At 54.7% G+C, this 25,702-nt stretch overlaps 2 protein-coding genes across 12 annotated transcripts in view; one reads left to right on the forward strand and one right to left on the reverse strand.

The window, feature by feature from the left end:
* The window catches only part of NKAIN3 (sodium/potassium transporting ATPase interacting 3), a 115,144-nt gene that overhangs the window by 73,887 nt on the left and 15,555 nt on the right, over nucleotides 1-25,702 (forward strand). For 6 of the 7 annotated variants that reach the window (XM_064170802.1, XM_064170806.1, XM_064170805.1 and 3 more), the window contains one exon: nucleotides 10,892-11,089. In XM_064170802.1, the coding sequence (XP_064026872.1) occupies nucleotides 10,892-11,089 (198 nt within the window). Of the gene's footprint in view, nucleotides 1-10,891; nucleotides 11,090-23,602; nucleotides 24,641-25,702 lie in introns of those variants that run through there. The other variant, XM_064170808.1, reaches the window with a different exon arrangement.
* GGH (gamma-glutamyl hydrolase) overlaps nucleotides 20,270-25,702 on the reverse strand; it is a 39,089-nt gene continuing 33,656 nt past the window's right edge. For 3 of the 5 annotated variants that reach the window (XR_010308400.1, XR_010308398.1, XM_064170800.1), the window contains one exon: nucleotides 20,270-20,939. Coding sequence is in view for 1 of the 5 variants with exons in the window: in XM_064170800.1 (XP_064026870.1) it covers nucleotides 20,904-20,939 (36 nt within the window). In the remaining 4 variants the exon portion in view is untranslated. Of the gene's footprint in view, nucleotides 20,940-21,170; nucleotides 21,276-25,702 lie in introns of those variants that run through there. The other 2 variants (XR_010308401.1, XR_010308397.1) reach the window with 1 other exon arrangement.

The raw sequence follows: 25,702 nt of genomic DNA on the forward strand, positions 1-25,702 counted from the left end.
TGTTGGTTTCTTTCCTCCCTCCCCCTCCCCTCCCTTGTTCATGTCCTGCACAACAAAACCCTGCTGTGCATTATGCATTCAGCCCAGCTGTTGGACCAGAGACCAAGATCTGCCTGCTTGTATTCATTTAGTTTGCTGTCAGTCCTGCTTAGCTCTGCTTTCTTCCTCCTAATCTCAGCTCAGATGGGAAGGTCTCAGCGTGCCCTGCAATGTGATGCTCACCCTAAAGCCTCTGCTGGAGAAGTAAATATTGCCAGGATGGCAAATAAATGAAGGTGAAGCAGAGAGAGAAATTGCTCCACAATGTGCTGGAGTGTGCAGAGGGTTTCTGTTGTGCTCTCACTGCCTTCCTTGGAATGGGCTGCCCAGGGAGGTGGTGGAGTGGCCGTGGCAGGAGGTGTTGAAGCCAAGCCTGGCTGGGGCACTTAGTGCCATGGTGTGGTTGACTGTGTAGGGCTGAGAGCTAGGTTGGCCTGGATGGTCTTGGAGCTCTCTTCCAACCTGCTTGGTTCTTCCATTTGGCTGCTTAGAACATTGATTATTTTGCACTCATTTGGTTGGTACAGTTGCATGGAAGGAGCTGTGCTGAGATGGATGGAGCTGTCCTAAATGAGGCTCTGGCCAGCCTGATCTAGGGTAGGGTGTCCCTGCCCATGGCAGGGGGGGTGGATCCAGATGATCCAGCTCTGACTGACTCTATGGTTCTAAATCCTTCTGGGTGTTCAGCTATTGGGCTGCTGCATTATGTGTTCAGCCTGGAGAAGAGAAGGCTCCAGGCAGACCTCAGAGCAGCCTGACAGGACCTGAAGGAGCTGCAAGAAGGTTGCAGAGGGATTGTTTGCAGAGGGATTGTTCCCAAAGGCCTGAAGGGACAGGACCAGAGGCAATGGTTTGGAATGAGAGCAGAACAGACTGAGATTGGATGTGAGGAGCAAGCTCTGCACCAGAAGGCTGATGGAACACTGCAGCAGGTTGCCCAGGGAGTTAGTTGAGGCTCCATCCCTGCAGCAGAGGAGGCTCAGGGCAGAGCTCATTGCTGTCTGCAGCTGTTTGCAGGGAGGCTGTAGCCAGGTGGGGTTGGGCTCTGCTGCCAGGCAGCCAGCACCAGAAGAAGGGGACAGAGTCTGAAGCTGTGGCAGGGCAGGTCTAGGTTGGATGTCTGGGAGAAGTTCTTCATAGTGATTGGCATTGGAATGGGCTGCCCAGGTTGGTGGTGGACTCCCCATCCCTGGAGGTGAAATGCCCCCAGCCTTCCTCCCAGGATGAGGAGATTTCTGCGTGCTTGCTTCTGGACCCCATTGCCCTCGGTGGGCTCCTGTACCCAGAGTGACCTCCTTTTGGTTTAAATTGAACAGATGTCACTTAGTGAAGCTGTGAGGGTTGAGTGTGCAATCAAAGCATTTGACTGTAAACATTATCATCCTCTTCCTGACATGAGAGTCCTGGCAGCCTGGGATGTGTTTCATTTACAGCTCTCCAAAGCTGTGTTAGGTAGCAGTTGCCTCATTCTATCCCTGGTGAGAGGTCAGGTTCATTCTGTGTGCCTGGGCAGCTTGAGGAAGGGACCAAGGAACTGTTCTGATTTGCAGAGGCTCTCAGCACCCTCACCTTGAACCTATTCCAGGGAGCTTCCTGCACATCTCCTCTAGATCCTGGACTCTGGTTTCCAATCCTGCCTGTGGCACAAGCTGTGTCAGCATCTGCCATGTGCTGAGCTGTCCACATGGTCACACAGATGTGTCCTGCTTGCCAAGGGTGGCCACCTGTGCCCCTGGAGCTGGTGGCACAAGAGGAGGACTTCAGAACACCTCTGCAGCAAATTACAGCACAGCCAAGGGCAGCAGAGCTGGGGAAGGATCTGGAGGGCAGGGCTGGGATGGAGCAGCTGAGGGAGCTGGGGGTGTTCAGCCTGGAGAAGAGGAGGCTGAGGGCAGAGCTCACTGCTCTCTACAGCTGCCTGAAAGGGCTGGGCTCTGCTCCCTAGTATCAGTGATAGCACAAGAGGAGCTGGCCTGAAATTGTGCCAGGAGAGGCTTAGGTTGGCAATGAGGAAAACCTTTGCTGCAGGAGCGGTCAGGGATTGGAACAGGCTGCCCAGGGATGTGGTGGTGGAGTCCTCATCCCTGGAGGGGTTCCAAAAAGACATGGCCATGGCACCTGGGGCCAGGGTTTGTTGGCCCTGGGGGCGCTGGGTTGCTGGTTGGACTGGCTGAGCTTAGAGGGCTCTTCCTCTATGATGCTGAGGATGGAACTCTATAACCAGTAGCCCTCCAAAAACACTATCAAGACATTGCTTGGCCTGGAATTGTTATTACTCCTGAAACCCTTAGTTTAAGAGAGACTCTTATTTCCCTTGGATCCAATTCATCTCTGCTCTCTGAATAAGGAACAAGAATTGGGTCTCTGAAACAATTGCTGCTGTGGCAGGCACAAATTGCAGGCTGGTGCTGCTAATTCCTTCTGGAGCATGATGTGTGCAGCAGCCTGCTTGGCTTTATTGATGCTCTGTGCTGAGCACTGCAGTGGAGCTCCAGGACTTCCAATAGGATTTCCAACAGAATTATTATTAGTAGTAATATTTATATTCCATCTGTTTCTTTTCACCTCTGACCTCTCCAGGTGCAATACTGCCAGGAGAAGAAAGTGAACTCATTCAGTTCTTTACCTGTTTGTTGGTCATGATCTGCTTGCTTCAATTTCCTCCATCAGTGGACCTGATGGAGTGGGTCCAGAGGAAGCCATGAAGATGCTCAGGGGTCTGGAACACCTCTGCTGTGAGCACAGGCTGAGGGAGCTGGAGTTGTCCAGCCTGGGGAAGAAAAGGCTTCAATCCATTAGGAGGGGAGAGCTAATTAAGTTCAATTAGGACAAGGGAGGTTATTCTGCCTCTGTGCTCAGCACCTTGAGTGCTGTGTCCAGTTCTGGGCTCCTCAATTCAAGAGAGATGTTGAGGTGCTGGAAGGTGTCCAGAGCAGGGCAGCAAGGCTGGGGAGGGGCCTGGAGCACAGCCCTGTGAGGAGAGGAGCTTCTGTGCTCCACAACCTCCCTGGAGGTGTTCAGGACCAGGTTGGATGAGCCCTTGAGCAACCTGTTCTAGTGGGAGGTGTCCCTGCCTGTGGCAGGGGGTTGGAACTGGCTGATCCTTGAGGTCCCTTCCAACCTAACCCATTCTCTCTATGATTCCTCTGCTGCAGCAAGCAGAGGCTGGCCAGAGCCATCAGGACAAGTGTGTGACCATGACATTTGGCAGGTAGAGATACACGTAAGTGAGATAAGGGCCAGATGTCCCCAGTCTTTCCCAGCTGAGGTTTACTCTGACAGCCTGCCAGGAACCCAGCTGGAAGGTCATAATGTAGACAATAAAATCAAACAGATTGTTCTTGGCTTTGTAATGCTGCATCCTCAAATGGACTCAGAGACCTCAGCTCAGTTTCAGAGATGAGAAGCATGACAGGGAGATAGTTCTGATGGTTCCTTTGCTGGTGTGAACTCAGAGCCAAACAGTTTTCCCCAGAGAGATGTAAGAAAAGGAAAATTAACAAAATGGATTGGGGAAAAGATGCTGAGAGGGCTGCAGCAGCTCTGCTGTGAGCACAGGCTGAGAGAGTTGGGGCTGTGCAGGCTGGAGAAGAGAAGGCTTGGAGGAGACCTTGGAGTGGCCTTGCAGGATCTGAAGGGGGCTGCAGGAGGGCTGGGGAGGGACTACTGAGAAGGTCTGGGAATGGCAGGAGGAGGAGGAGGAATGGGTTTGAACTGGCAGAGGGGAGATAGAAACTGGATGTTAGGAAAGGGTTCTCTGGAGTGAGGGTGGTGAGACACTGGCACAGGTTGGGGGTGGTGAGACACTGGCACAGGTTTCCCAGGGAGGTTGTGGAGCACAGAAGCACCCAATGTGATCTTTGATCTGTGCTTCTGTGCTCCACAACCTCCCTGGAGATGTTCAGGGCCAGGTTGGATGTGCCCCTGAGCTACCTGTTCTAGTGGGAGGTGTCCCTGTCTATGGCAGGGGGTTGGGACTGGCTGAGCTTTGAGGTCTCTTCCAACCCAAACCATTCTATGAGTCTGTGACTGAAGTTATGAATTTTCCACCCTGCAGCAGCTGCCACAGAACATTTTTGTAGACTCATAGAATGGTTTAGGTTGGAAAGGAACCTCAAAGCTCAGCCAGTTCCAACCCTCCTGCCATAGGCAGGGACACCTCCCACTAGAACAGGTTGCTCAAGGGCTCATCCAACCTGGCCTTGAACACCTCCAGGGAAGGAGCATCCACAACTTCCCTGGGCAACCTTTTCTAGTCTCTCCCCACCCTCACTGTACAGAATTGCAGCCTATAGTAGGTGATCTTTGGGGTCTCTTGCATCCCAAACCATCCTGTGGAGGAATTTCTGCTTTCATCCAGTGCTGGCAAGGGTTCTGCAGCTCAGGATGCAGAAAGTGTTGCTTGTGGAATTATTAAATATATCTATCTACTATCTATTTTTTTTTGGGGGGGGGTCATATTTAGAGATGCATCAAGAAATAAAATGGGGGAAGGAAAATTCCCTCAAGAGCTTTAATTTACAAAGCTCTAATTCCTCTGGAATTTGGTTCAGCAGTTCCTCACTGCAATAGCCATTTAGGGAGTTCATTTGCATAAAGCTCATCTTTGCCAGTCTTGATTAGATAAAAATGCTGCTGGTGGCTTCAAAGTGGAGCTGATTGCTTGCAGGTGACACCTCCATCGTTCTGTATTTATGGGTCTGAGAACTTCAGCCTGCTGGTAGAGCCTTGCAGGAGGTGTAGGCATCCATAAAGACTCTGAGACTCAGTGGCTCCAGGTTCTTTGTCCTCTTTCCTGTGGTTGCTTCCCCCAGCACAGAGAGAGGGGGAGCAGGGGAACATGTTTGGACAAGCCAGAGTCCTTAGACTCAGTAGCTCCAGGTTCTCTGTCCTCTTTCCTGTGGTTGCTTCCTCCAGCACAGAGGGAGGGGGAGCAGGGGAACATGTTTGGACAAGCCAGAGTCCTTAGACTCAGTGGCTCCAGGTTCTCTGTCCTCTTTCCTGTGGTTGCTTCCCCCCATACCAGAAGGAGGGAGGGCAGAAGAACCATATCTGGGCAAGCCAGGCCATGGATAAGCCTATTTTGGCCCATCCAAGCCCTCCAGGACAGCACTTTAGACCTATTGAAGCTCGTTGAGATTGATCTTCCCTCCTGAGCCTCATCATTAGCTTCCTTCTGATACCCTCCACCCAGCGCCCTGGTGCACGCCACTGAAAGGCTGCACAGGCTGCCTGGCTCTGCAGATGAGATCCAGCTAATGAGTAGTAGAAAATGGTGAAATTAAATGTAAGCTTTAACTAATTAACTGATAAAGAGAGACCAGACTCTCCTTTTATCTCTCCTGCCTCTAAGATGCCCCAAGATTCTTGCCTTGCTCCTCTCCTTGCTGTTAATTGCCTCAGGAATTGTTATCCTCCCTAAAAAAGAAGTCTCTCTGTTTCCTCTACTTAAGGAAAAGTGATGATGGTTATCAAGGGGAAATAATGGCAGCCTGGAGCACTCCATCCTTCCACTTAACTATTCATTTGGACCTTTACAAAAGGCAGTTTGTTTGAAATGCAGTGATTGGGAAGTCTGAGTTCCAGCAGAGTGGGACCACTGAAGAGCGACTCTAAGCGCTCCTTGCCTCTTGCCACTGAATTGGGTACCCTGGGGACACTTGCTAATTGGAGAGGACAAAGCTTGGGTGGCAAATTCTATTAGCTGCCATCCATGCCTCACTCCCAGGTCACTGGCTCAAGTCTCTCCTGCTGTTTTACTCAGGTTCATTCATACCTGGCACAGCTGCAGACAAGTTGTGTGCAATCTATTCACTGATGACCTGGAGCACAGAGGGCACTGGCAGCAAGTTTCAGAGAGTCATAGAATGGGTTGGGTTGGAAGGGAACTCAAAGCTCAGCCAGTCCCAAACCCCTGCCATTGGCAGGGACACCTCCCACTAGAACAGGATGCTCAAGGACTCATCCAACCTGGTCCTGAACATCTTCAGTGAGGTTGTGGAGCACAGATCAAAGATCACGTTGGGTGCTTCTGTGCTCCACAACCTCCCTGGGCAACCTGTGCCAGTGTCTCACCACCCTCACTCCAGAGAACTCTTTCCTAACATCCAGTTTCTATCTCCCCTCTGCCACATCAAACCCATTCCTCCTCCTCCTGCCATTCCCAGACCTTCTCAGTAGTCTCTCCCCAGCCCTCCTGCAGCCCCCTTCAGATCCTGCAAGGCCACTCCAAGGTCTCCTCCAAGCCTTCTCTTCTCCAGCCTGCACAGCCCCAACTCTCTCAGCCTGTGCTCACAGCAGAGCTGCTGCAGCCCTCTCAGCATCTTGGTGGCCTCCTCTGCACTGGCTCCAACACTTCCATGTGCTGCTTGTGCTGGGGGCTGCAGAGCTGCACCCAGGACTGCAGGTGGGGTGTGAGGAGAGCAGAGCCAAGGGGCAGAATCCCCTCCCTTGCCCTGCTGCCCACACTAGTTTGCTGATGGCATCAAACTGGCTGGAGTGGCTGCCACACCAGGAGGCTGTGCTGCCATTCAGACAGACCTCTGTCAACAACTTCCTCCTAACATGCAGCCTAGACCTGCCCTGGCACAGCTTCAGGCTGTGTCCCCTTCTTCTGGTGCTGGGTGCCTGGCAGCAGAGCCCAACCCCACCTGGCTACAGCCTCCCTGCAGGCAGCTGCAGGCAGCAATGAGCTCTGCCTTGAGCCTCCTCTGCTGCAGGCTGCACACCCCCAGCTCCCTCAGCCTCTCCTCACAGGGCTGTGCTCCAGGCCCCTCCCCAGCCTTGCTGCCCTGCTCTGGACATATTTCACTATCTCATCATCCAGTCCCAACCCCCTGCCATGCCCAGGGACACCTCACACTAGAGCAGCCTGTCCAAACCCTCATCCAACCTGACCTTAAACAGCTCCAGGGATGGAGCCTCAACCACCTCCCTGGGCAGCCCCTTCCAGGCTCTCACCACCCTCATGCTGAACAACTTCTCCCTAACATCCAGGCTGACTCTCCCCATTTCCAGCTCTGTTCCATCCCTCCCAATCCTATCCCTACCTGATATCCTAAAAAGTCCCTCCCCAGCTTTCTTGTAGCCCCCTTCAGATCCTGCCAGGCCACAAGAGGGTCCCCTGGGAGCCTTCTCCTCCCCAGGCTGCACAGCCCCAGCCACTGCTACCATGAACCAAAGAGATGATTATTTTTTTCAAGCAGGAAAAGAGACTCCTCTGACCATGGCAGGGACTGCACATTACCAGGATCACATTAGCACCACTCTGTGCTTTTCCAGGCAGGCAGCTGGGATTATTCATGGCAAAGGAAGATGCTGTAAAACCTGCTGGTGGTGGCTGCTTGACTGTAAGTCTAAACCTGCAACAGTAAAGCTCAGCCTCAGGAGAGTTTCAGCCTCCCAATAATTACTCTGTGGCTATAAATGATTATGGCATTAATGCCTGAATTGCTGCTGCTGCTGCTGCAGGGACTAATTGCCCAGGTGATGCTGTCAGCACTTGTAACTGTTGGTGTTTCTTCTTCTCCTGCTCTTGGCTTCTCCAAGATTAAGCTGCTGAGGGGTCTGGAGCATCTCTGTGAGGAGCAAAGGCTGAGAGCCCTGGGGGTGTTGAGCCTGGAGAAGGGCAGCCCCAGAGGGCATCTGATCAATGCTTTGCAAGAGTTAAAGGGTGGGGGGCTTGAGGATGGGGCCTGAGTCTTGTCAGTGGTGCCCAGGGATAGGACAAGGAGCAATGGGCACAAACTGGAACCCAGGAGGTTCCATCTGAAGGGAGGTTGTAGCCAGGTGGGGTTGGGCTCCTCTGCCAGGCACCCAGCAAGAAGAATTGCCTCTGAAGCTCTGTGAATGAGGCCAAAGCCAGGGGCTAAGCTTGTAATGCCTGTGGCAGACTCCCCTCACTCTGTGGCCTGAGAGCCTCGGCGCAGCTGGGGAGGGTCTGCTGCAGCTGCTGAGAGAGAAGGGAACAGATTGATTTTCATCAGGCTTCTTCTCATTGATTGGCAGCTTCACATTTATCAGCCCAGCCAGCTCACAGCTGCCATTTGGTGAAGTGGCATTTTAGAGGTCAGGCTGATGGGCCAGGAGGAGCTCTCTGCATGTCTGAAAGGCATCTCTGCTGGGCCCTCATTATCTGCTTTGCCCTGCTCTGAGGGCTCAGGACAGGGAAGCAGTGAGGAGGAACGATGAAAAGTCTCCTCCCAGCCTTTACCCCTACCTTGTGAATGGCAATTTGATGTTCATGGTTTGGACAGATTCACTCTGTGCTGGATCAAGAACTGGCTGGATGGCAGAGCCCAGAGAGTGGTGGTGAATGGTGCCACATCCAGCTGGCAGCTGTCACCAGTGGTGTTCCCCAAGGATCAGTGCTGGGCACAGTCCTGTTCGATATCTTTATTGATGAGCTGGACGAGGGGATTGAGTCCAGCATCAGTAAGTTTGCAGATGACACCAAGCTAGGAGCAGTGTGGAGCTGTTGGAGGGTAGGAGAGCCCTGCAGAGGGACCTGGCCAGGCTGGATGGGTGGGCAGAGGCCAAGGAGATGAGACTGAACAAGGCCAAGTGCAGGATTCTGCACTTTGGCCACAACAACCCCAAGCAGCACTACAGGCTGGGGCCAGAGTGGCTGAGAGCAGCCAGGAGGAAAGGGACCTGGGGGTACTGATAGACAATAGACTGAAGATGAGGCAGCAGTGTGCCCAGGTGGCTAAGAGAGCCAATGGCATCCTGGGCTGCATCAGGAACAGTGTGGCCAGTAGGACAAGGGAGGTTCTTCTTCCCCTGTACTCAGCACTGCTCAGGCCACACCTTGAGTGCTGTGTCCAGTTCTGGGCTCCTCAATTCAAGAGAGATGTTGAGGTGCTGGAACATGTCCAGAGAAGGGCAACAAAGCTGGTGAGGGGCCTGGAGCAGAGCCCTGTGAGGAGAGGCTGAGGGAGCTGGGGGTGTGCAGCCTGCAGCAGAGGAGGCTCAGGGCAGAGCTCATTGCTGTCTGCAGCTGCCTGCAGGGAGGCTGTAGCCAGGTGGGGTTGGGCTCTTCTCCCAAGCAACCAGCACCAACACAAGGGGACACAGTCTCAAGTTGTGCCAGGGCAGGTCTAGGCTGGATGTTAGGAGGAAGTTCTTCACAGAGAGAGTGATTGGCACTGGAATGGGCTGCCCAGGGAGGTGGTGGAGTGGCTGTGGCAGGAGGTGTTGAAGCCAAGCCTGGCTGGGGCACTTAGTGCCATGGTCTGGTTGACTGGATAGGGCTGGGTGATAGGTTGGGCTGGATGAGCTTGGAGCTCTCTTCCAACCTGGTTGATTCTATGATTCTATGATTCTAAGCATCTCTTTTGGTGTTGATCAGTGAATTTTAGCTGTGCTCTCTGCACTGCTCTGTGCTGTTCTCTGCGCTGCTCTCTGTGCTGTTCTCTGTGCTACTCTGTGCTGCTCTCTGAGCTGTTCTCTGCGCTGCTCTCTGTGCTGTTCTCTGTGCTACTCTGTGCTGCTCTCTGAGCTGTTCTCTGTGCTGCTCTCTGAGCTGTTCTCTGTGCTGCTCTCTGAGCTGTTCTCTGCGCTGCTCTCTGTGCTGTTCTCTGTGCTACTCTGTGCTGCTCTCTGAGCTGTTCTCTGCGCTGCTCTCTGTGCTGTTCTCTGTGCTGCTCTGTGCTGCTCTCTGCACTACTCTGTGCTGCTCTGTGCTGTTCTCTGTGCTGCTCCCTGCGCTGCTCTCTGCGCTGTTCTGTGCAGCTCCCTGCGCTGCTCCCTGCGCTGCTCTCTGCGCTGCTCTGTGTGCTGCTCTCTGCGCTGCTCCCTGCGCTGCTCTCTGTGCTGCTCTCTGCGCTGCTCTGTGTGCTGCTCTCTGCGCTGCTCCCTGCGCTGCTCTCTGTGCTGCTCTCTGCGCTGCTCTGTGTGCTGCTCTCTGCGCTGCTCCCTGCGCTGCTCTCTGTGCTGCTCTCTGCGCTGCTCCCTGCGCTGCTCTCTGTGCTGCTCTGCGCTGCTCCCTGCGCTGCTCCCTGTGCTGCTCTCTGCGCTGCTCTGTGTGCTGCTCTCTGCGCTGCTCCCTGCGCTGCTCTCTGTGCTGCTCTCTGCGCTGCTCTCTGCGCTGCTCTGTGTGCTGCTCTCTGCGCTGCTCCCTGCGCTGCTCTCTGCGCTGCTCTCTGCGCTGCTCTCTGCGCTGCTCCCTGCGCTGCTCTCTGTGCTGCTCTGCGCTGCTCCCTGCGCTGCTCCCTGCGCTGCTCTCTGTGCTGCTCTCTGCGCTGCTCTGTGTGCTGCTCTCTGCGCTGCTCCCTGCGCTGCTCTCTGTGCTGCTCCCTGCGCTGCTCCCTGCGCTGCTCTCTGTGCTGCTCTGCGCTGCTCCCTGCGCTGCTCCCTGCGCTGCTCTCTGTGCTGCTCTCTGCGCTGCTCCCTGCGCTGCTCTCTGTGCTGCTCTCTGTGCTGCTCTGTGCACTGTTCTCTGTGCTGCTCTCTGCGCTGCTCTGTGCACTGTTCTCTGTGCTGCTCTCTGCGCTGCTCTGCGCTGCTCTCTGCGCTGCTCTGTGCAGCTCCCTGCGCTGCTCTCTGCGCTGCTCTGTGCAGCTCCCTGCGCTGCTCTCTGCGCTGCTCTGTGCAGCTCTCTGCGCTGCTCTCTGCGCTGCTCTCTGTGCTGCTCTGTGCACTGTTCTCTGTGCTGCTCTCTGCGCTGCTCTCTGCGCTGCTCTGTGCAGCTCCCTGCGCTGCTCTCTGCGCTGCTCTGTGCTGCTCTCTGGTGCTGCCTTGCGTCTGCGAGTCTGAGTTCCTGTAACTTTCTCTCCACTGCCTTCCCTTCAGTAAGACCAAGTCAGGGTTGTTTGGGGTTTCTTCTCACCCTTTGCCCCTGCCTGTCCCCTAGGAGAGCGACCTGATGACCTTCAACATCTCCATGCACCGGTCGTGGTGGCGGGAGCACGGGCCGGGCTGCGTGCGCCGCGAGCTGCGGCCCTCGGCGCCTGGGGCCCCGGAGGACTACTCCTACGTCTCGGTGACAGGCTGCATCATCGACTTCCAGTACCTAGAGGTCATCCACAGTGCCATCCAGATCCTCCTCTCTGTAAGTTCTCCTCTCACAGAGCCACAGAATGAAACCAGCTGGGAAAGACCTCTGAGCTCATCGAGCCCAACCTATCTCCTAACCCTTCTGGTGAACTAAGCCATGGCACTGAGTGCCTCATGCAGCCTCCTCTGAAACACCTCCAGGGATGGGGACTCCACCACCATCCTGGGCAGCCCATTCCAATGCCAAGCCCTCTTGCTGTGAAGAGCTTCCTCCTAACATCCAGCCTGAACCTGCCCTGGCACAGCTTGAGACTTCAAGCCAAGCCTGGCTGAGGCACTTAGTGCCATGGTCTGGTTGATTGGCCAGGGCTGGGTGCTAGGTTGGGCTGGAGGAGCTTGGAGCTCTCTTCCAACCTGCTTGATTCTATTCTTTCAGAAGGCTGGAGAACCTCTGCTGTGGGGACAGGCTGGGAGGGTTGGGGCTGTTCAACCTGGAGAAAAGAAGGCTCCAGAGAGACTTTAGAGCAACCTTCCCATACCTGAAGGGGCTACAGGACAGCTGGGGAGGGACTTTTGACAAGGGCTTGTAGACCTGAACTGGTGATGAAGATGCTGCCCATCTCGATTCCAGCCCTGGCTGCCTGGCAGCAGAGCCCAACCCCACCTGGCTACAGCCTCCCTGCAGGCAGCTGCAGACAGCAATGAGCTCTGCCCTGAGCCTCCTCTGCTGCAGGCTGCACCCCCCCAGCTCCCTCAGCCTCTCCTCACAGGGCTGTGCTCCAGGCCCCTCCCCAGCCTTGCTGCCCTGCTCTGGACACCTTCCAGCACCTCAGCATCTCTCTTGAAGTGAGGAGCCCAGAACTGGACACAGCACTCAAGGGGTGGCCTGAGCAGTGCTTTGTTGAAGCTCAGGCAGTTGACCTCAGCCTCCCCCTTTCCCCCTTTCCCTCCTAGCTAATCCTAAGTCAGCCCATTCCTTTCTGGCCCTCAGCCTCCTTCATTTCCATCCCAGTCTTATGGAGCAGCAGCAGCCTAACAAGCCATTTTACAGCCTAACAAAAGAAACTTTATTGGCATAACAAATCATTTCCTCCTGCTCACCTTTGTCCAAACCAGCAGCAAGGTGAGAACTTCTGTTTGGCAGGGACTTAGAACCTCCAGCAGGAGTCCCTCCAGGGGTAAGTACTGGATCCCTGTTGAGATGTCTTGCAGACTGGCAGCAGCTCTCTGCTCTGGAAGGTGACTTTGGAGTCAGAGCTTCTCCTTATCTGTCATAACATTAGTTTTATGTGCAGCTGTGCTTCAGGGAACAGATTCCAGGCTGCTTTGGCTAACTGTGGCAGAGTGAGGCTCTCTTTCTGCTGGTTTTGTAGTCCTTTCTATTCAAAACTGTAGAGTCTGTTTGAGGGGGGAACTTTGTGTCTCCTGCCGAGTCTGAGGGGACTGGGGGGTGGAAGGTGTGAAGGATTTGTGTAAGGAGGGGAAAATCAGGAGAAATGTGGCAGTGTGGGGGGAAATTAATGCTAAATCTGTGCAGTGTCTGTTTGAAATCTACATTCATTTGGAGCTGAGAGCCTTGGGGCTGTGGAGCCTGCAGAAGAGCAGCCTGAGGAGGGATCTGATCCATGCTCTGCAAGAGCTGAAGGGTGGGGGCAAGAGGATGGGGCCAGATTCTGCTCAGTGGTGCCCAGGGACAGGCCATGGGGCAGTGTCTTGAGAAGGATCAAAGTTGTTAGAAGGTGGCTCAGAACCTCTCATCCCAAATCTCCAAATCACTCAGCTGGGAAAATGCCTCCCCAGTGTTCTCTGAGGGCTGCTTACAGCCCTTCTGTGCCAGGATTGACACTAAAGAGCAGCCCCAGGGGGGTCTGCTCAATGCTCAGCGAGAGCTAAAGAGTGGGGAGCAAGAGGATGGGGCCAGGCTCTTGTCAGTGGTGCCCAGGGACAGGCCAAGGGGCAATGGGCTTGTGCCCACCCAGGAGGTCCACTTGAACAGGAGGAGAGAGTTGTTTGGTGTGAAGGAGCCCTGGAGCAGGCTGCCCAGAGAGGTTGTGGAGTCTCCTTCTCTGCAGAGCTTCCAGCCCGCCCTGGGCATTGTGCTCCTGGGCAAGCTGCTGTGGGTGCCCTGCTTTAGGCTGCAAAAAGGGAGTGGAGAGAGCTGGCAGATGGAGAGGGATCAGACTTCTCACCTGGAGAAGTTTCAGCAGTGGCTGAAGGAACTTTCCAGTTGCTGCCATTTCTCTCCCCCAGGGAGCGGCAGCAGTGCGGTGCGCAGGGAGCTGGGGACACACTGCCTGCTCCAGGGACAGTTGTTCTGCAGGCTCAGGGACCAGAACAGACAAACAGTCCTGCCAAGAAGAGGCCTGCCCTTGATTTGTTGGCACCTGCATCCCAGGCTGAGTGACAAGGGCTGTCACACACATCAGGAGCCAGCGCAGCCCTCTTGCAGCACCAGCAGCTGCTCTGCAGATTAGGGGCCTTGGATCTCCAGAGGGAAGCATTTGTGAGCCTGGTGGAGATTGATGAGTTCCAGGCAGTGAGAAATTGAAGCACTTCATCATACAAAATAAGACAGAGACACAAGGGTAAATAGAAATATCCCCACTGAGCCTGGAGGGTTAGCACTAGCCCTGGTGCAGACAAGCTGGCTTCAGAGGAAGGTTCACAGGCTCACAGGGTGCCAGGGGTTGGAAGGGACCCAAGGAGCTCATCCAGTCCAAGCCCTCTGCCAGAGCAGGACCACACAATCCAGCTCAGGGCACACAGGAGCACATCCAGACAGGCCTGGAAAGGCTCCACAGAAGGAGACTCCACAGCCTCTCTGGGCAGCCTGTGCCAGGGCTCTGGGACCCTTCCAGGCAAGAAGTTGCCCCTTGTGTTGAGCTGGAACCTCCTGTGCTGCAGCTTCCATCCATTGCTGCTTGTCCTATCCCAGGGAGCAGTGAGCAGAGCCTGTGCCCCCCTCCTGACCCCCAGTCCTCAGATAGTTACAGACATTGATTAAATCTCCTCTCAGTCTTCTCCTCTCCAGACTAAGCAGCCCCAGGGCCCTCAGCCTCTCCTCACCAGGCAGTGCTCCAGTCCCCTCATCATCCTTGTACCCTCCCTTGGACTCTCCAGCAGATCCCTGCCCCTCTGCAACTGGGGAGCCCAAGGCACTTAGAGCTCTGTGTTGCTGAGCTCAAGCTGTAGGTGCCTGGAGGAGCTGGAGCAGGAGCCGAGAGCAGCCAGGCTCAGCCAGGCTCTGTGCTGGGTCAGATGGGCCCCAGCAGCACAGGAGCAGGCTGCCTGAGGCCAGGCTGCATGTGGCTGCTCACCACACAATGGGCTGAGTAATGCCATCAATATTTATGAGGCAGCCAGAGCGGATTTGCTCTTTCTGCCAGCATGTGGAGACTTTGTGCTGCACACCAGGGTGCTTCAAAGCAAAGCCAAAGGCTTTGGGTGCTGCTGCACCCATCTGACAGCACAGCTCTGGGGCACAGCTGCCTGCCCTCTAGACTCACAGACACCACTCTGGGGGCATCCTTTGGGAGGAGCAAGTCTGTGACCACCTAATTCTCAAAGCCAGTGCATGCAGCAGATGTTGGGGATGGAGAGGATGGAAGGCAGGAGCTGCTTTGCACTTTGACCTGAGGCAGCATCAGCTGGGCCCTGTGGATTAGCAGTGTTTAAATGAGTGCTTCAGACACAGCAGTAATCCTAGTGGAAAGGAATGGAGACAAATAACAAACCCCAGGAGAAGCCAGTCAGACTTTGTTGGTTGGATTTTGGCAGGTACAGTGGCTTTAAGGGTGCCCACTGGGTGAGGGAGCCTTATGGTCTGGCCAAGCTGGTCCTGAGATGGGGAATTGGTTTGATTTCTGTCCAGGCAATGCTCACTTCCAATTTCACATCAGGATCTTTCAGCTGAGAGCCACCTCCATGCTTCCCTCACCTGCCTCTTCCATGACTCAATGATGCCATGCTTGGACTCAAGCATCTTAAAGGTCTCTGTGGCTGACCTTGAAGCATAAAGCAGACTGAAATCTCCTCTCTTTGTGGAGCTCCCCTCCCACTTCTCTCTTACCTCTCACCTTCAGGACTGGGCTTTTCACTTGCCACCTGTTCTAAACTGAGGGCTAACTCATTTATGTTCCTGGTTTGGCTTCTTGCTCTGCTGCTGATCAATCATATTAGGGTAAGAAAGCTGGTGAGGGGTCTGGGGAGCAGGTCTTCTGAGGAGAGGCTGAGGGAGCTGGGATCATCTAGCCTGAAGGAGACTGAAAGGAGACCTTATTGCTTCCACAGCTACCTGAAAGGAGCTTGGAGTGAGGCAGCTGCTGGCCTCTTCTCCCACGTAACTAACAACAGGACGAGAGGAAATGGCCTCAAGCTGCACCACAGGAGGTTTAGGTTGGGGGTTAGGAAGAATTTCTTTGCTGCAGAGTGGTCAGGGGGAGCTGGAACAGGCTGCCCAGGGAGGTGGTGGAGTCTCCACCCCTGGAGGTGTTCAAGGAGTAAGCAAATGTGTGACTTTGGGACATAGTCTGGTGGTGATGGAGGTGCTGGTTGGACTTAATGACCCTGGAGGTCTTTGCCAACCTGAATGATTCTCTGATGTGCTCCACTCTGAAGAGTGGATGTAGGCAAACATCCCTGCCCATGGCAGGGGACTTGGAACTAGCTGAACTTTAAAGTTACTTATTAGAATAGAATAGAATCAACCAGGTTGGAAGAGACCTCTAAGATCATCCAGTCCAACCTAGCACCCAGCCCTAGCCAGTCAACCAGACCATGGCACTAAGTGCCTCAGCCAGGCTTTAAGGTCCCTTCCAAGCCGAACCATTCTGGTTCCATGACTCTAAGCAGTCCATTCCCATCCCAAAGGACAGCCCAGATGCTGTGTTTCTTGCTGCCATTCTGCTCCACCCTCCCCAGTCAGTGCTGAGCACCTTTCCAAGTCAGCACCTGCAGTGCTGTGCAAGCCTAATCCAGCCTGACAGTTCTGGGTTAGGAGTTTGCTGCAGCTGCTGTGCCTGAGCTGGAGTGAAGCAGCACTGCTAATTAAGGACCCGCTTTGAGTCACCTCCCAGCCCCCTAACTTTGCTCTTGTGTGCATTTATGGAGGCACTGATTGACACATGACTACTGCAGACCTGCTCATGGCTTGGTTTCCTCTGAAGGAAAAAGAGGATGCAAAGTGCCCCAGGTGCAGCAGCTCAGGGGATGTGCTGGAAGATCCAGGGCAAATTTATGCTCTCTTCATCATCCTCTCTCTTTGCCTTTGTAGTGTCTTTGGTGGCTTTGCTCTTGTCAGTCTGCTTCTGAAAAAAGAAAACCCAAACCAAACAACCTGAAGATCTTCAGAAGGTGATGAGCACCTCCTAGAGCAGGCTCTTTGATGTCACTGTGTTGGCTGAGTGATTCTGTTTGTACCTGTCCACACAGTGCTGGTGCTCAGCAAAGAGAACATCATCATCTGCCAGAGGCAGGCAGCTGTGGAGGGAGGGTGCTCAGTGTGGCAGTGCTCAGACTGCTTGTGCACAGCACAAGACATCATAAGGTGACTCTTCCCACCCTTGCTTCTCTCTGTGCCTGAGTGCAGTGCTTGGGCTTTAGCCAGGGAGAGGCAATGAAAATAGTCTGCCTAAAGCAGAGGTCTGGTGAGGAGCAGCTGAGGGAGCTGGGGGTGCTCAGCCTGGAGGGGAGATCTCACTGCTCTCTGGAAGAAGTTCTTCACCTTAGGAAGAAGTTGTTCAGCATGAGAGTGGTGAGAGCCTGGAAGGGGTTGCCCAGGGAGGTGGTGGAAGCCTCATCCCTGGAGGTGTTTCAGGCCAGGCTGGATGAGGCTGTGTGCAGCCTGCTCTAGTGTGAGGTGTCCCTGGGCACAGCAGGGGGGTTGGGACTGGCTGATCCTTGTGGTCCCTCCCAACCCTGACTGGTTCTGTGGTTCTTTAATTCTATGGCTTTATGACTTTGTGATTCTGTGATTCTCAGCTCCTTGGAAGGAGGTGCAGTGAGATGGGGGTCAGCCACTTCTTGCAAGGAGTAAGTGAAGGACCAGAAGGAACAGCCTCAAGCTGCACCAGGAGAGGTTTAAGTTGGACACTAGGAACAATTTCTTCATGGAACAGGTTGCCAAGCCCTGGCCCAGGCTGCTCAGGGCAGTGGTGGAGTCCCCATGCCTGCAGGGGTTTCAAAGCTGTGTGGATGTGGTGCTGAGGGACGTGGGGTAGTGGTTCCCTGGCAGCACTGTGTTAAGGGCTGCTCTTGGTGATCTGAAAGGTCCCTTCCAGCCAGAAGCAACTCCATGATTCCATGTGTGAGGGAGAGTGGCTCACTGCTGTCAGCAGTTTGTCTGCCTGAGGTTGGGCTGCCTCCAGACATGCACAAGAGATGTTCAAGTGGTGGTTGAGCTCCTTCAGGATAACTGTGTGCAGCTCTGCAGCCCCCAGCACAAGCAGGACATGGAAGTGTTGGAGCCAGTGCAGAGGAGGCCACCAAGATGCTGAGAGGGCTGCAGCAGCTCTGCTGTGAGCACAGGCTGAGAGAGTTGGGGCTGTGCAGGCTGGAGAAGAGAAGGCTTGGAGGAGACCTTGGAGTGGCCTTGCAGGATCTGAAGGGGGCTGCAGGAGGGCTGGGGAGGGACTACTGAGAAGGTCTGGGAATGGCAGGAGGAGGAGGAATGGGTTTGAAGTGGCAGAGGGGAGATTGAAAGTGGATGTCAGGAATAAGTTGTTTGCAGTGAGGGTGGTGAGAGACTGGCACAGACTGCCCAGAGAGGCTGTGGAGCACAGAAGCACCCAATGTGATCAAAGATGATGCCATATGTGCAGGTGAGTGGCAGGAGGCTGGGACCAGGCTCTGCTGGGTGATGCCAGTGCCAGCACAAGGGGCAGTGGTGGAAGCTGATGCAGAGGAAATTTCCTGTGCACATGAGGATTTTTTTCCCTGTGAGGGTGCCAGAGCCCTGGCACAGGCTGCCCAGGGGGGCTGTGGAGTCTCCCTCTCTGGAGATGTTCCAACTCCTCCTGGATGTGTTCCTGTGGGATCTGCTCTAGGAGATGCTGCTCTGGCAGGGGGTTGGACTGGCTGAGCTTGGGAGGCCCCTTCCAGCCCCTGGCATTCTGTGGTTCTGTGTCTCTCTGCTGGCACCTCTGAGGCTCTTCCTCAGCCACCTACAAAGCTTGCAGAGAGCTCAGGCGACAGGAATCAGAGCACTGCTTGTAGCTGCTGAGAACAAAGAGGTGCTGCTGTGTGAGCCCTTCCTCCTGTCTGATCACAGATACTGTTCTGCCTCACGGTACCATTCTGCTGCTGAGGGAAGGACAAGGACTCACTGTCTCCATTCAGAGCCTCCTTAGCAGCAAAGGAGCATTGTGCAGCACTCCCAGACAGTGCTTCCCCTGTTCTGCAGAGCAGCCAGAGGCAAAACCATTTGTCACTTACTCCTGCTACAAATGAAATATGCAGAAGGTAGAGATTCCCTCCTGGGGAGCTCAGGGTGTGAGGCTGTAAGAGATGTAGAGATGTCAGTGCTGCTCCCTCAGTTATCCTCTGGTGTTTGTGTGCAGAGCACTCCCATGCAGCCTCAACTTCCACTGTGGCTTACAGCAGAGAGCAGCTCTGGGGATCTGCCTGCTTACTGCAACAGGAATAGCTGAGGGGTGAGCAACTGATGGCACTGACCTGGAGCTGAGCAAGGCCTTTGGCACTGTCCCACACCACAGCCTGCTCTCCAAGCTGGTGATGCATGGGTTGGATGGGTGGAGCGCTGGATGGATACAGAACTGGCTTGATGGCTGCACCCAGAGAGTGGCTGTCAGTGGCTCCATGGCCAAGAGCAGGCAATGACAAGCAGAGTCCCTCAGGGATCAGTCCTGGCACCAGTCTTGTTCAACAGCTTTGTGGGTGCCATGGGCAGAGGCACTGAGTGCAGCCTCAGCAGGTTTGCTGCCCACACCAATCTGTGTGCTGCAGCAGCCAGGCTGGAGGGCAGGGATCCAGCCAGAGGGAGCTGGGCAGGCTGCAGAGGTGGGCACAAGCCAAGCTCAGGAGGCTCAACAAGACCAAGTGCAAGGTCCTGCAGCTGGGTGGAGGCAATCCCAAGCACAAGTCCAGGCTGGAAAGCAGCCCTGAGGAGAGGGACTTGGAGGTGCTGATGGATGAAAAGCTCAACATGAGCCAGCAGTGTGCACTTGCAGACCAGAGAGCAACCAGGGCCTGGGCTGCAGCAGAAGTATGGCCAGCAGGGCCAGGGAGGTGATTCTCCTCTACTGTGCTCTGCTGAGACCCCACCTGGAGTACTGCATCCAGCTCTGGAGCCCCTGGGACAAGAGGGATGTGGAGATGCTGGAGAGTGTCCAGAGCAGGGCCAGGAGGATGCTCAGAGGCTGCAGCAGCTCTGCTGTGAGCACAGACTGAAAGAGTTGGGGCTGTGCAGGCTGCAGCAGAGGAGGCTCCCAGGTGACCTTCTTGTGGCCTTGCAGCATCTGAAGTGGGCTACAAAAAAGCTGGGGAGGGACTTTTGAGGCTGTGAGGGAGTGCCAGGACTGGGGGGAATGGAGCAGAGCTGGAGGTGAGGAGAGTGAGCCTGGAGGTGAGGAGGAAGTTGCTGAGCAGGAGAGTGGTGAGAGGCTGGAATGGGTTGCCCAGGGAGGGGGTTGAGGCCCCATGGCTGGAGGTGTTTCAGGCCAGGCTGGCTGAGGCTGTGTGCAGCCTGCTCTAGGGTAGGGTGTCCCTGGGCATGGCAGGGGGGTTGGAACTGGCTGCTCCTTGTGGTGCCTTCCAACCCTGACTGACTCCATGGTTCTATATTGAAAGGCTTCAAGGAGGGGGTGGAGGGAGCTGGCAGATGAAGAGGGATCAGACTTCTCACCTGGAAAAGTTTCCTCCCTTGACCTGCTGGTCACAATTTTCTCAGTGCATCCCTTCCTGTGGCCTTCTTGGCCACCAGGGCACATTGCAGGCTCATGGGGAACTTGTTGCCCACCAGCACTCCCAGCTCCTCCTGCACAGAGCTGCTGCCCAACTCCTCCCTTGCCCTGCTGCCCTTCAGCCACGAGTGTGTTTTACATGCACTCAGCTCTCAGCTGAGGGTTTCATTCAGAGTCTGGAGCCCTCTTCTCCACGTAGCCCACACTTATTAATGATGCTGTGAGGCACCAAGAGCTATGAATAATGTCCCAGGCAGGTGTAGCCTGCCACTCAAATAAATATTAATGAATTCTTATTAATTTAATTCCCTGCCCAATTCATCTTCAGTGGCAGAACACAAGGAGAAAAGCCTGGGCAGATTCTGCCAGCAGAATGAATGAGGAGCAGAGGAGCAGATGCCATTTGTTTAACTGCAGAGCTGAGAGCTCCCTCTGGACACAGGAGATGAAAGGTCTCATTTTCTGCCACTAGAAGCCATTTCCCTCCTCAAAGAGAGCTGCAGGATCTAGTGGGCTTTACTCATCACTGCTGCAGGACTTGGTTGGTATCTGTTTTCTGACAAGTCCTAGCTTGGCCTGAGAATGGTGCCAGGGGAGTTAAGTTGGAGATGCTGAAGCATTTCTCCACTGCAGAGGTGGTCAAGGTGGAGCAGGCTGCTCAGGGAGGTGGTGCAATCACCAACCCTGGAGGTGTGCAAGAAACCTGTGGCCATGGCAGTTGGGGCTCAGTGTAGTGGCCATGGGGGTGCTGGGTTGGTGCTTTGGTGATCTTGGAGGTCTCTTCCAGCTGAATTCAGTGACTCTGCCAGGGAAAGGCTGCAGCAAAGCATTGCTGAAGGAACTAACTTGCATGCCCTTGCTTCACTCTCGTGGCCATCCTGTGAGAGATGAATCCCTTCACTCTCTGCCCTTCCACTCTCTGCCCTCCACTTTTGTTGCTATAAATAGTCCTCAGGTCACTTTTGAAAGCAGAGAAGTCCAAGGAGGCTAAAAGAAAAAGAGAGAGAGACAGAGAGAGAGGATGATTTGCTGTTCTGGTGGCACACAAAGGAAAACCAAAGCCACAGTCATGCCATGGGTTTGGAGAAGAGTGGAGGAGAACAGAGGGATTTAGGGCAGTCAGAAGGGCAGAAGTAAGAAGCTTACTTTGTGTGCAAGAACAGTGAGAGGCACATAAAAGGCAACTAATCAAACCCAACTTTAGTAGTTGATGTCAAAGGCACTGAGATAATATGGTTGGACAAAAAAGAAGGAGGAGGGAGATGTGAAAGTAGCTCCTGCAGAAGAGGTGCAGCAGTTTTGCTTCTGGTGGTGCCAACATCCCTGAAAACAGAGAGAGACATCAAATAGCACAAGCAGGAGGTCAGAGCATGGATGCCAAGCCCTGGAGAGGGCTGCCCAGGGCAGTGGTGCAGTCCCCAGCCCTGCAGAGGGTTCAAGGCTGTAGATGTGGTGCTGAGGGCCATGGTGCAGTGGTGCCCTGGCAGTGCTGGGTTAAGGGATGGGCTTGGTGATCCTAAAGGGCTGCCCAGGGGGGCTGTGGAGTCTCCCTCTGGGGATATTCCAAACCTGCCTGGATGTGTTCCTGTGTGGTCTGCTCTAGGAGATGCTGCTCTGGCAGGGGGTTGGACTGGCTGAGCTTGGGAGGTCCCTTCCAGCCCCTGGCATTCTGTGGAGCTGTGATTCTGTGATTCCAGCCAAAAGAGTTCAGTGGTTCCATCCAGTTTTGTGTTTGTGGACAGCACTCAGGAGGCTACAGGGGCTGGTGGGGATGGGTGGTGAAGGGAAGAGCTGTGAGGACAGAGGGAGGCTGAGAGAAGAGCAGGTGGAGGAACTGGGCTGGTGCAGAATGGAGATGACAAACCCAGCCCACAGCAGCAGCCTCACGCTGAAAAATGTCTCCTTTCTGCCCAGGCTGAGTCTCCCTCTTTGAGCTTCAGCTCTTGTCCTGCCACAGCAGGCCCTGCTCCAGAGCCTGTCCCCAGCTGCTGTCTCAGTGGCCATGGCACTCTGCAGCCACTGCTGGAGGTGAACAGCATCTTCTGGAAGCCTCTGATGACTGAGGAGGCAGAGTCTTGCTAAAAGCTCAAGGCAGGGAGTCCAGAGGCAGGCACAGGACAGCTGCAGAGTGAGTTAAAGCATCACAAATGTCGAGTGAGGACACAAGGAAATGGAAATCATTTTGCCATCCTCAGCAGGCCCTTGGGAATCCTTCTCCTTGCTCTCACTGCTCAGTGGTGGCTGTGAACAGCCTGCCCCATTCTTCTGGCAGGCAGGGTGCATTTAAGTGTTCCAAGGGGCACCTCCACCATCAGATCCTTCCAGCTGCTTCCTCTTTCTCAGTGTGCTCCTGCTGCTGCCTCCTGTTGCTCAGGGAGCCCTGAGGAGATGATCTCCTCTCCTCTCATTGAGTTCCAGTGTCCATCTCTCCTCTCCTGAAAATCTCACAGCTCTGTGGCTCTTTGCACACTCATTTACACACCCAGGGGCTGCAGCACCTCTGCTGTGAGCACAGGCTGAGGCAGCTGGAGGTGTTCAGACCAGAGAAGATTCCAGAGGGACCTTAGAGCTGCCTGCCAGTAGCTGTGCTCCAGGCCCCTCCCCAGCCTTGCTGCCCTGCTCTCAACACCTTCCAGCACCTCAGCAGCTCTCTGCAATGGAGGAGCCCAGAACTGGACACAGCACTCCAGGGGTGGCCTGAGCAGTGCTGAGCACAGGGGCACAAGAACCTCCCTTGTCCTGCTGCCCACACTGCTCCTGAGCCAGCCCAGGATGCCATTGGCTCTGCTGCCCACCTGGGCACTGCTGCCTCCTCTGCAGCTCCTCTCTCCCAGCACCCCCAGCTCCCTCTCTGCCTGGCTGCTCTCAGCCACTCTGGCCCCAGCCTGTAGTGCTGCTTGGGGTTGTTGTTGCACTTGGCCTTGTTCAAACTCCTGGCACTGGACTGTGCCCATCTGTGCAGCCTGCCCAGGTCCCTTTGCAGACCCTGCTGCCCTCTAACAGCTCCACACTTGCTCCCAATGCCTGCAGACTCACTGAGGGGTCCCTCCCAGCCCAGCCCATTCTCTGAGTCTGTGTCTCTCAGAAGTGATGAATGTTGGCTCTGGCTGCCAGGGTATCAGAGCCAGCTATGTGTGAGGGTTTGGGCTGGGGCCAGGCTGCTGGCTTCCCAACCACTGTGAGTCCCTCTGCCAGCGAGGCAGTTAATGAAAACAGCAATTATCCTTCCCTGTCTCTGTCAGGAGTAGATGGCAAAGCAGCTCCTGCTCTAAGGAGCCAGCCTGCACTAACAGGAGCTCCTGGCAAAGGCAGTGTCTTTGGAGCTGAGAGAAGAGCACAGAACCCTGCACCTAGGAAGGACAAGGCTGTGCCAAGAGGAGAGCATGGGCTTGGCTCTCATTTCACAGCTCCTCTGCATTTCCCATTGCACTTAACTTTCCTGCTGTCAGCCTTTGATTTATGCTGGTCTAAGCAAGATGGAAACCAAGTCCTCTCTAGCAAACAGGGGCTGGATGCATCCTTGCACAAAACTATAGCCCCATGAAGAGGTAAAGCTTGTTTGGGCCAAATGATAGATCTTTGCCTCTGTAGTTATGTACTGAAAACATATTCTGTTATCAGCTCCCCACTGGAGTTTGTTTCCTTTGCAGGCAGATATTAATTCCCCTCCCCAAAGCCATGTTTGCCTTTAGAACCAGAGAGCTGAAGAGGATGGGAGGACAAACCATGGCTGATGTGAGGAGCTCTGAAATGCATGGGACTGTCTCCTCCTGCTTGCAAATAGATCCTCAATCAGCTCTCCACACGTGTGGCTGATGAGAAGGTTTTCATTGTCTGAGTAGCTGCTGGAAAATGGAGAGAGTCATTTATTCCCTGGGCAAAGTTTCACACTCATTCTGAGTCAGGATGAAAGAGCAGCAGAGGGAAATGTGGGTTTGAGCCATATTTTAATAAACAGAAAGCAGAGGAGAGGGAGGGGAACTGAAGGCTGAGGAGTGTCTGAGATCAGAGGTCATTTATTTGATAGGAAAGCTCTATTAAGAGAGTTAAAGGAATCATAAAGCCTTTACAGAAGGAGTTTCAGAGGTCCTGTGTCTCTTCTGCAGGTTATTGATTCAGAGTAAAGGTGCTCAGGGTTCTGTAGCCCACAGATTAAGCTGTCAGCAGAGAAATAATGGATGTGGAAGAAATAGAAGAGAAAATGGTTGTGCTCCCTCACTAACCATGGGATGGATCTGACCAACACGGTGAGAGAAAGAATCAAGCACTGGAACCCATCAGAAGCTTCAGTTCAGTACCCATAGGGGACAGCAAGGAGGAATCACAGAGTCACTGAGCCCCAACCAGCAACACAACCCTGCCCCACACTGCCATGGCCACAGGTTGCTGGAATGCCTCCAGGGATGGGGACTCCACCACCTCCCTGGGCAGCCTCTGCCAATCCCTGCCCACTTCTGCAGCAAAGAAATGGATCTGATGGAGAGGGTCCACAGGGGACTCAGGGGGCTGGAGCAGCTCTGCTACGAGACAGGCTGAGGGAGCTGGGGGTGCTCAGCCTGGAGAAGAGAAGGCTCTGTCCTAAGTGGATATTTAGAGCTGCACAGCTAAATCATAGAGTCATAGAATCCAGCAGGTTGGAAGAGAGCTCCAAGCTCACCCAGCCCAACCTAGCACCCAGCCCTGCCCAACCAACCAGACCATGGCACTAAGTGCCCCAGCCAGGCTTGGCTGCAACACCTCCTGCCACACAGACTCCACCACCTCCCTGGGCAGCCCATTCCAATGCCAATCACTCTCTGCCAACAACTTCCTCCTAGCATCCAGCCTGAACCTGCCCTGGCACAGATTGAGGCTGTGTCCCCTTCTTCTTCTGTTGGCTGCCTGGCAGCAGAGCCCAACCTCACCTGGCTACAGCCTCCCTGCAGGCAGCTGCAGGCAGCAATGAGCTCTGCCCTGAGCCTCCTCTGCTGCAGGCTGCACACCCCCAGCTCCCTCAGCCTCTCCTCACAGGGCTCTGCTCCAGGCCCCTCAGCACCTTTGTCGCCCTCCTGTGGACACCTTCCAGTACTGCAACATCTCTCTGCAATGAAGGGGCCCAGAACTGGACACAGCACTCCAGGGGTGTCCTGAGCAGTGCTGAGCACAGGGGCAGAAGAACCTCCCTTGTCCTGCTGCCCACACTGCTCCTCAGCCAGCCCAGGATGCCATTGGCTCTGCTGCCCACCTGGGCACTGCTGCCTCCTCTTCATCTCCTCTCTACCAGCACCCCCAGCTCCCTCTCTGCCTGGCTGCTCTCAGCTACTATGGCCCCAGCCTATAGTGCTGCTTGGGGTCGGTGTGGCCAAAGTGCAGAACCCTGCCCTTGGCCTTGTTCAATCTCATCCCCTTGGCCTCTGCCCACCCATCCAGCCTGGCCAGGTCCCTCTGCAGGGCTCTCCTACCCTCCAACAGCTCCACAGCTCCTCCTAGCTTGGAGTCATCTCCACAAACTCTTGCAATAACCTGAGTAGGTGCTGCAGCTGAGAGAGGAACCATTGCTCCACAAGTAAAAGGTGGTCCTGAGGTGGCATTTATTGGGTTACAAAGATGGCAGCATTCAGAGAGGGCTTTATTGAAACATTATTTTAGCAGTGTTGAAGAGGAGCTGATCTCCAGATGGTTCATCTGGAATCCCCACTGCTGGGCTTGTCAGATCTGCTGAAAGTTTAATCAGGCTTTTAACACACCAATGGGCTGTGGACAGCCTGGAT

The sequence above is a fragment of the Pogoniulus pusillus genome, chromosome 34, assembly GCF_015220805.1.
Source record: "Pogoniulus pusillus isolate bPogPus1 chromosome 34, bPogPus1.pri, whole genome shotgun sequence".
In the NCBI taxonomy this organism is placed as follows: Eukaryota; Metazoa; Chordata; class Aves; order Piciformes; family Lybiidae; genus Pogoniulus; species Pogoniulus pusillus.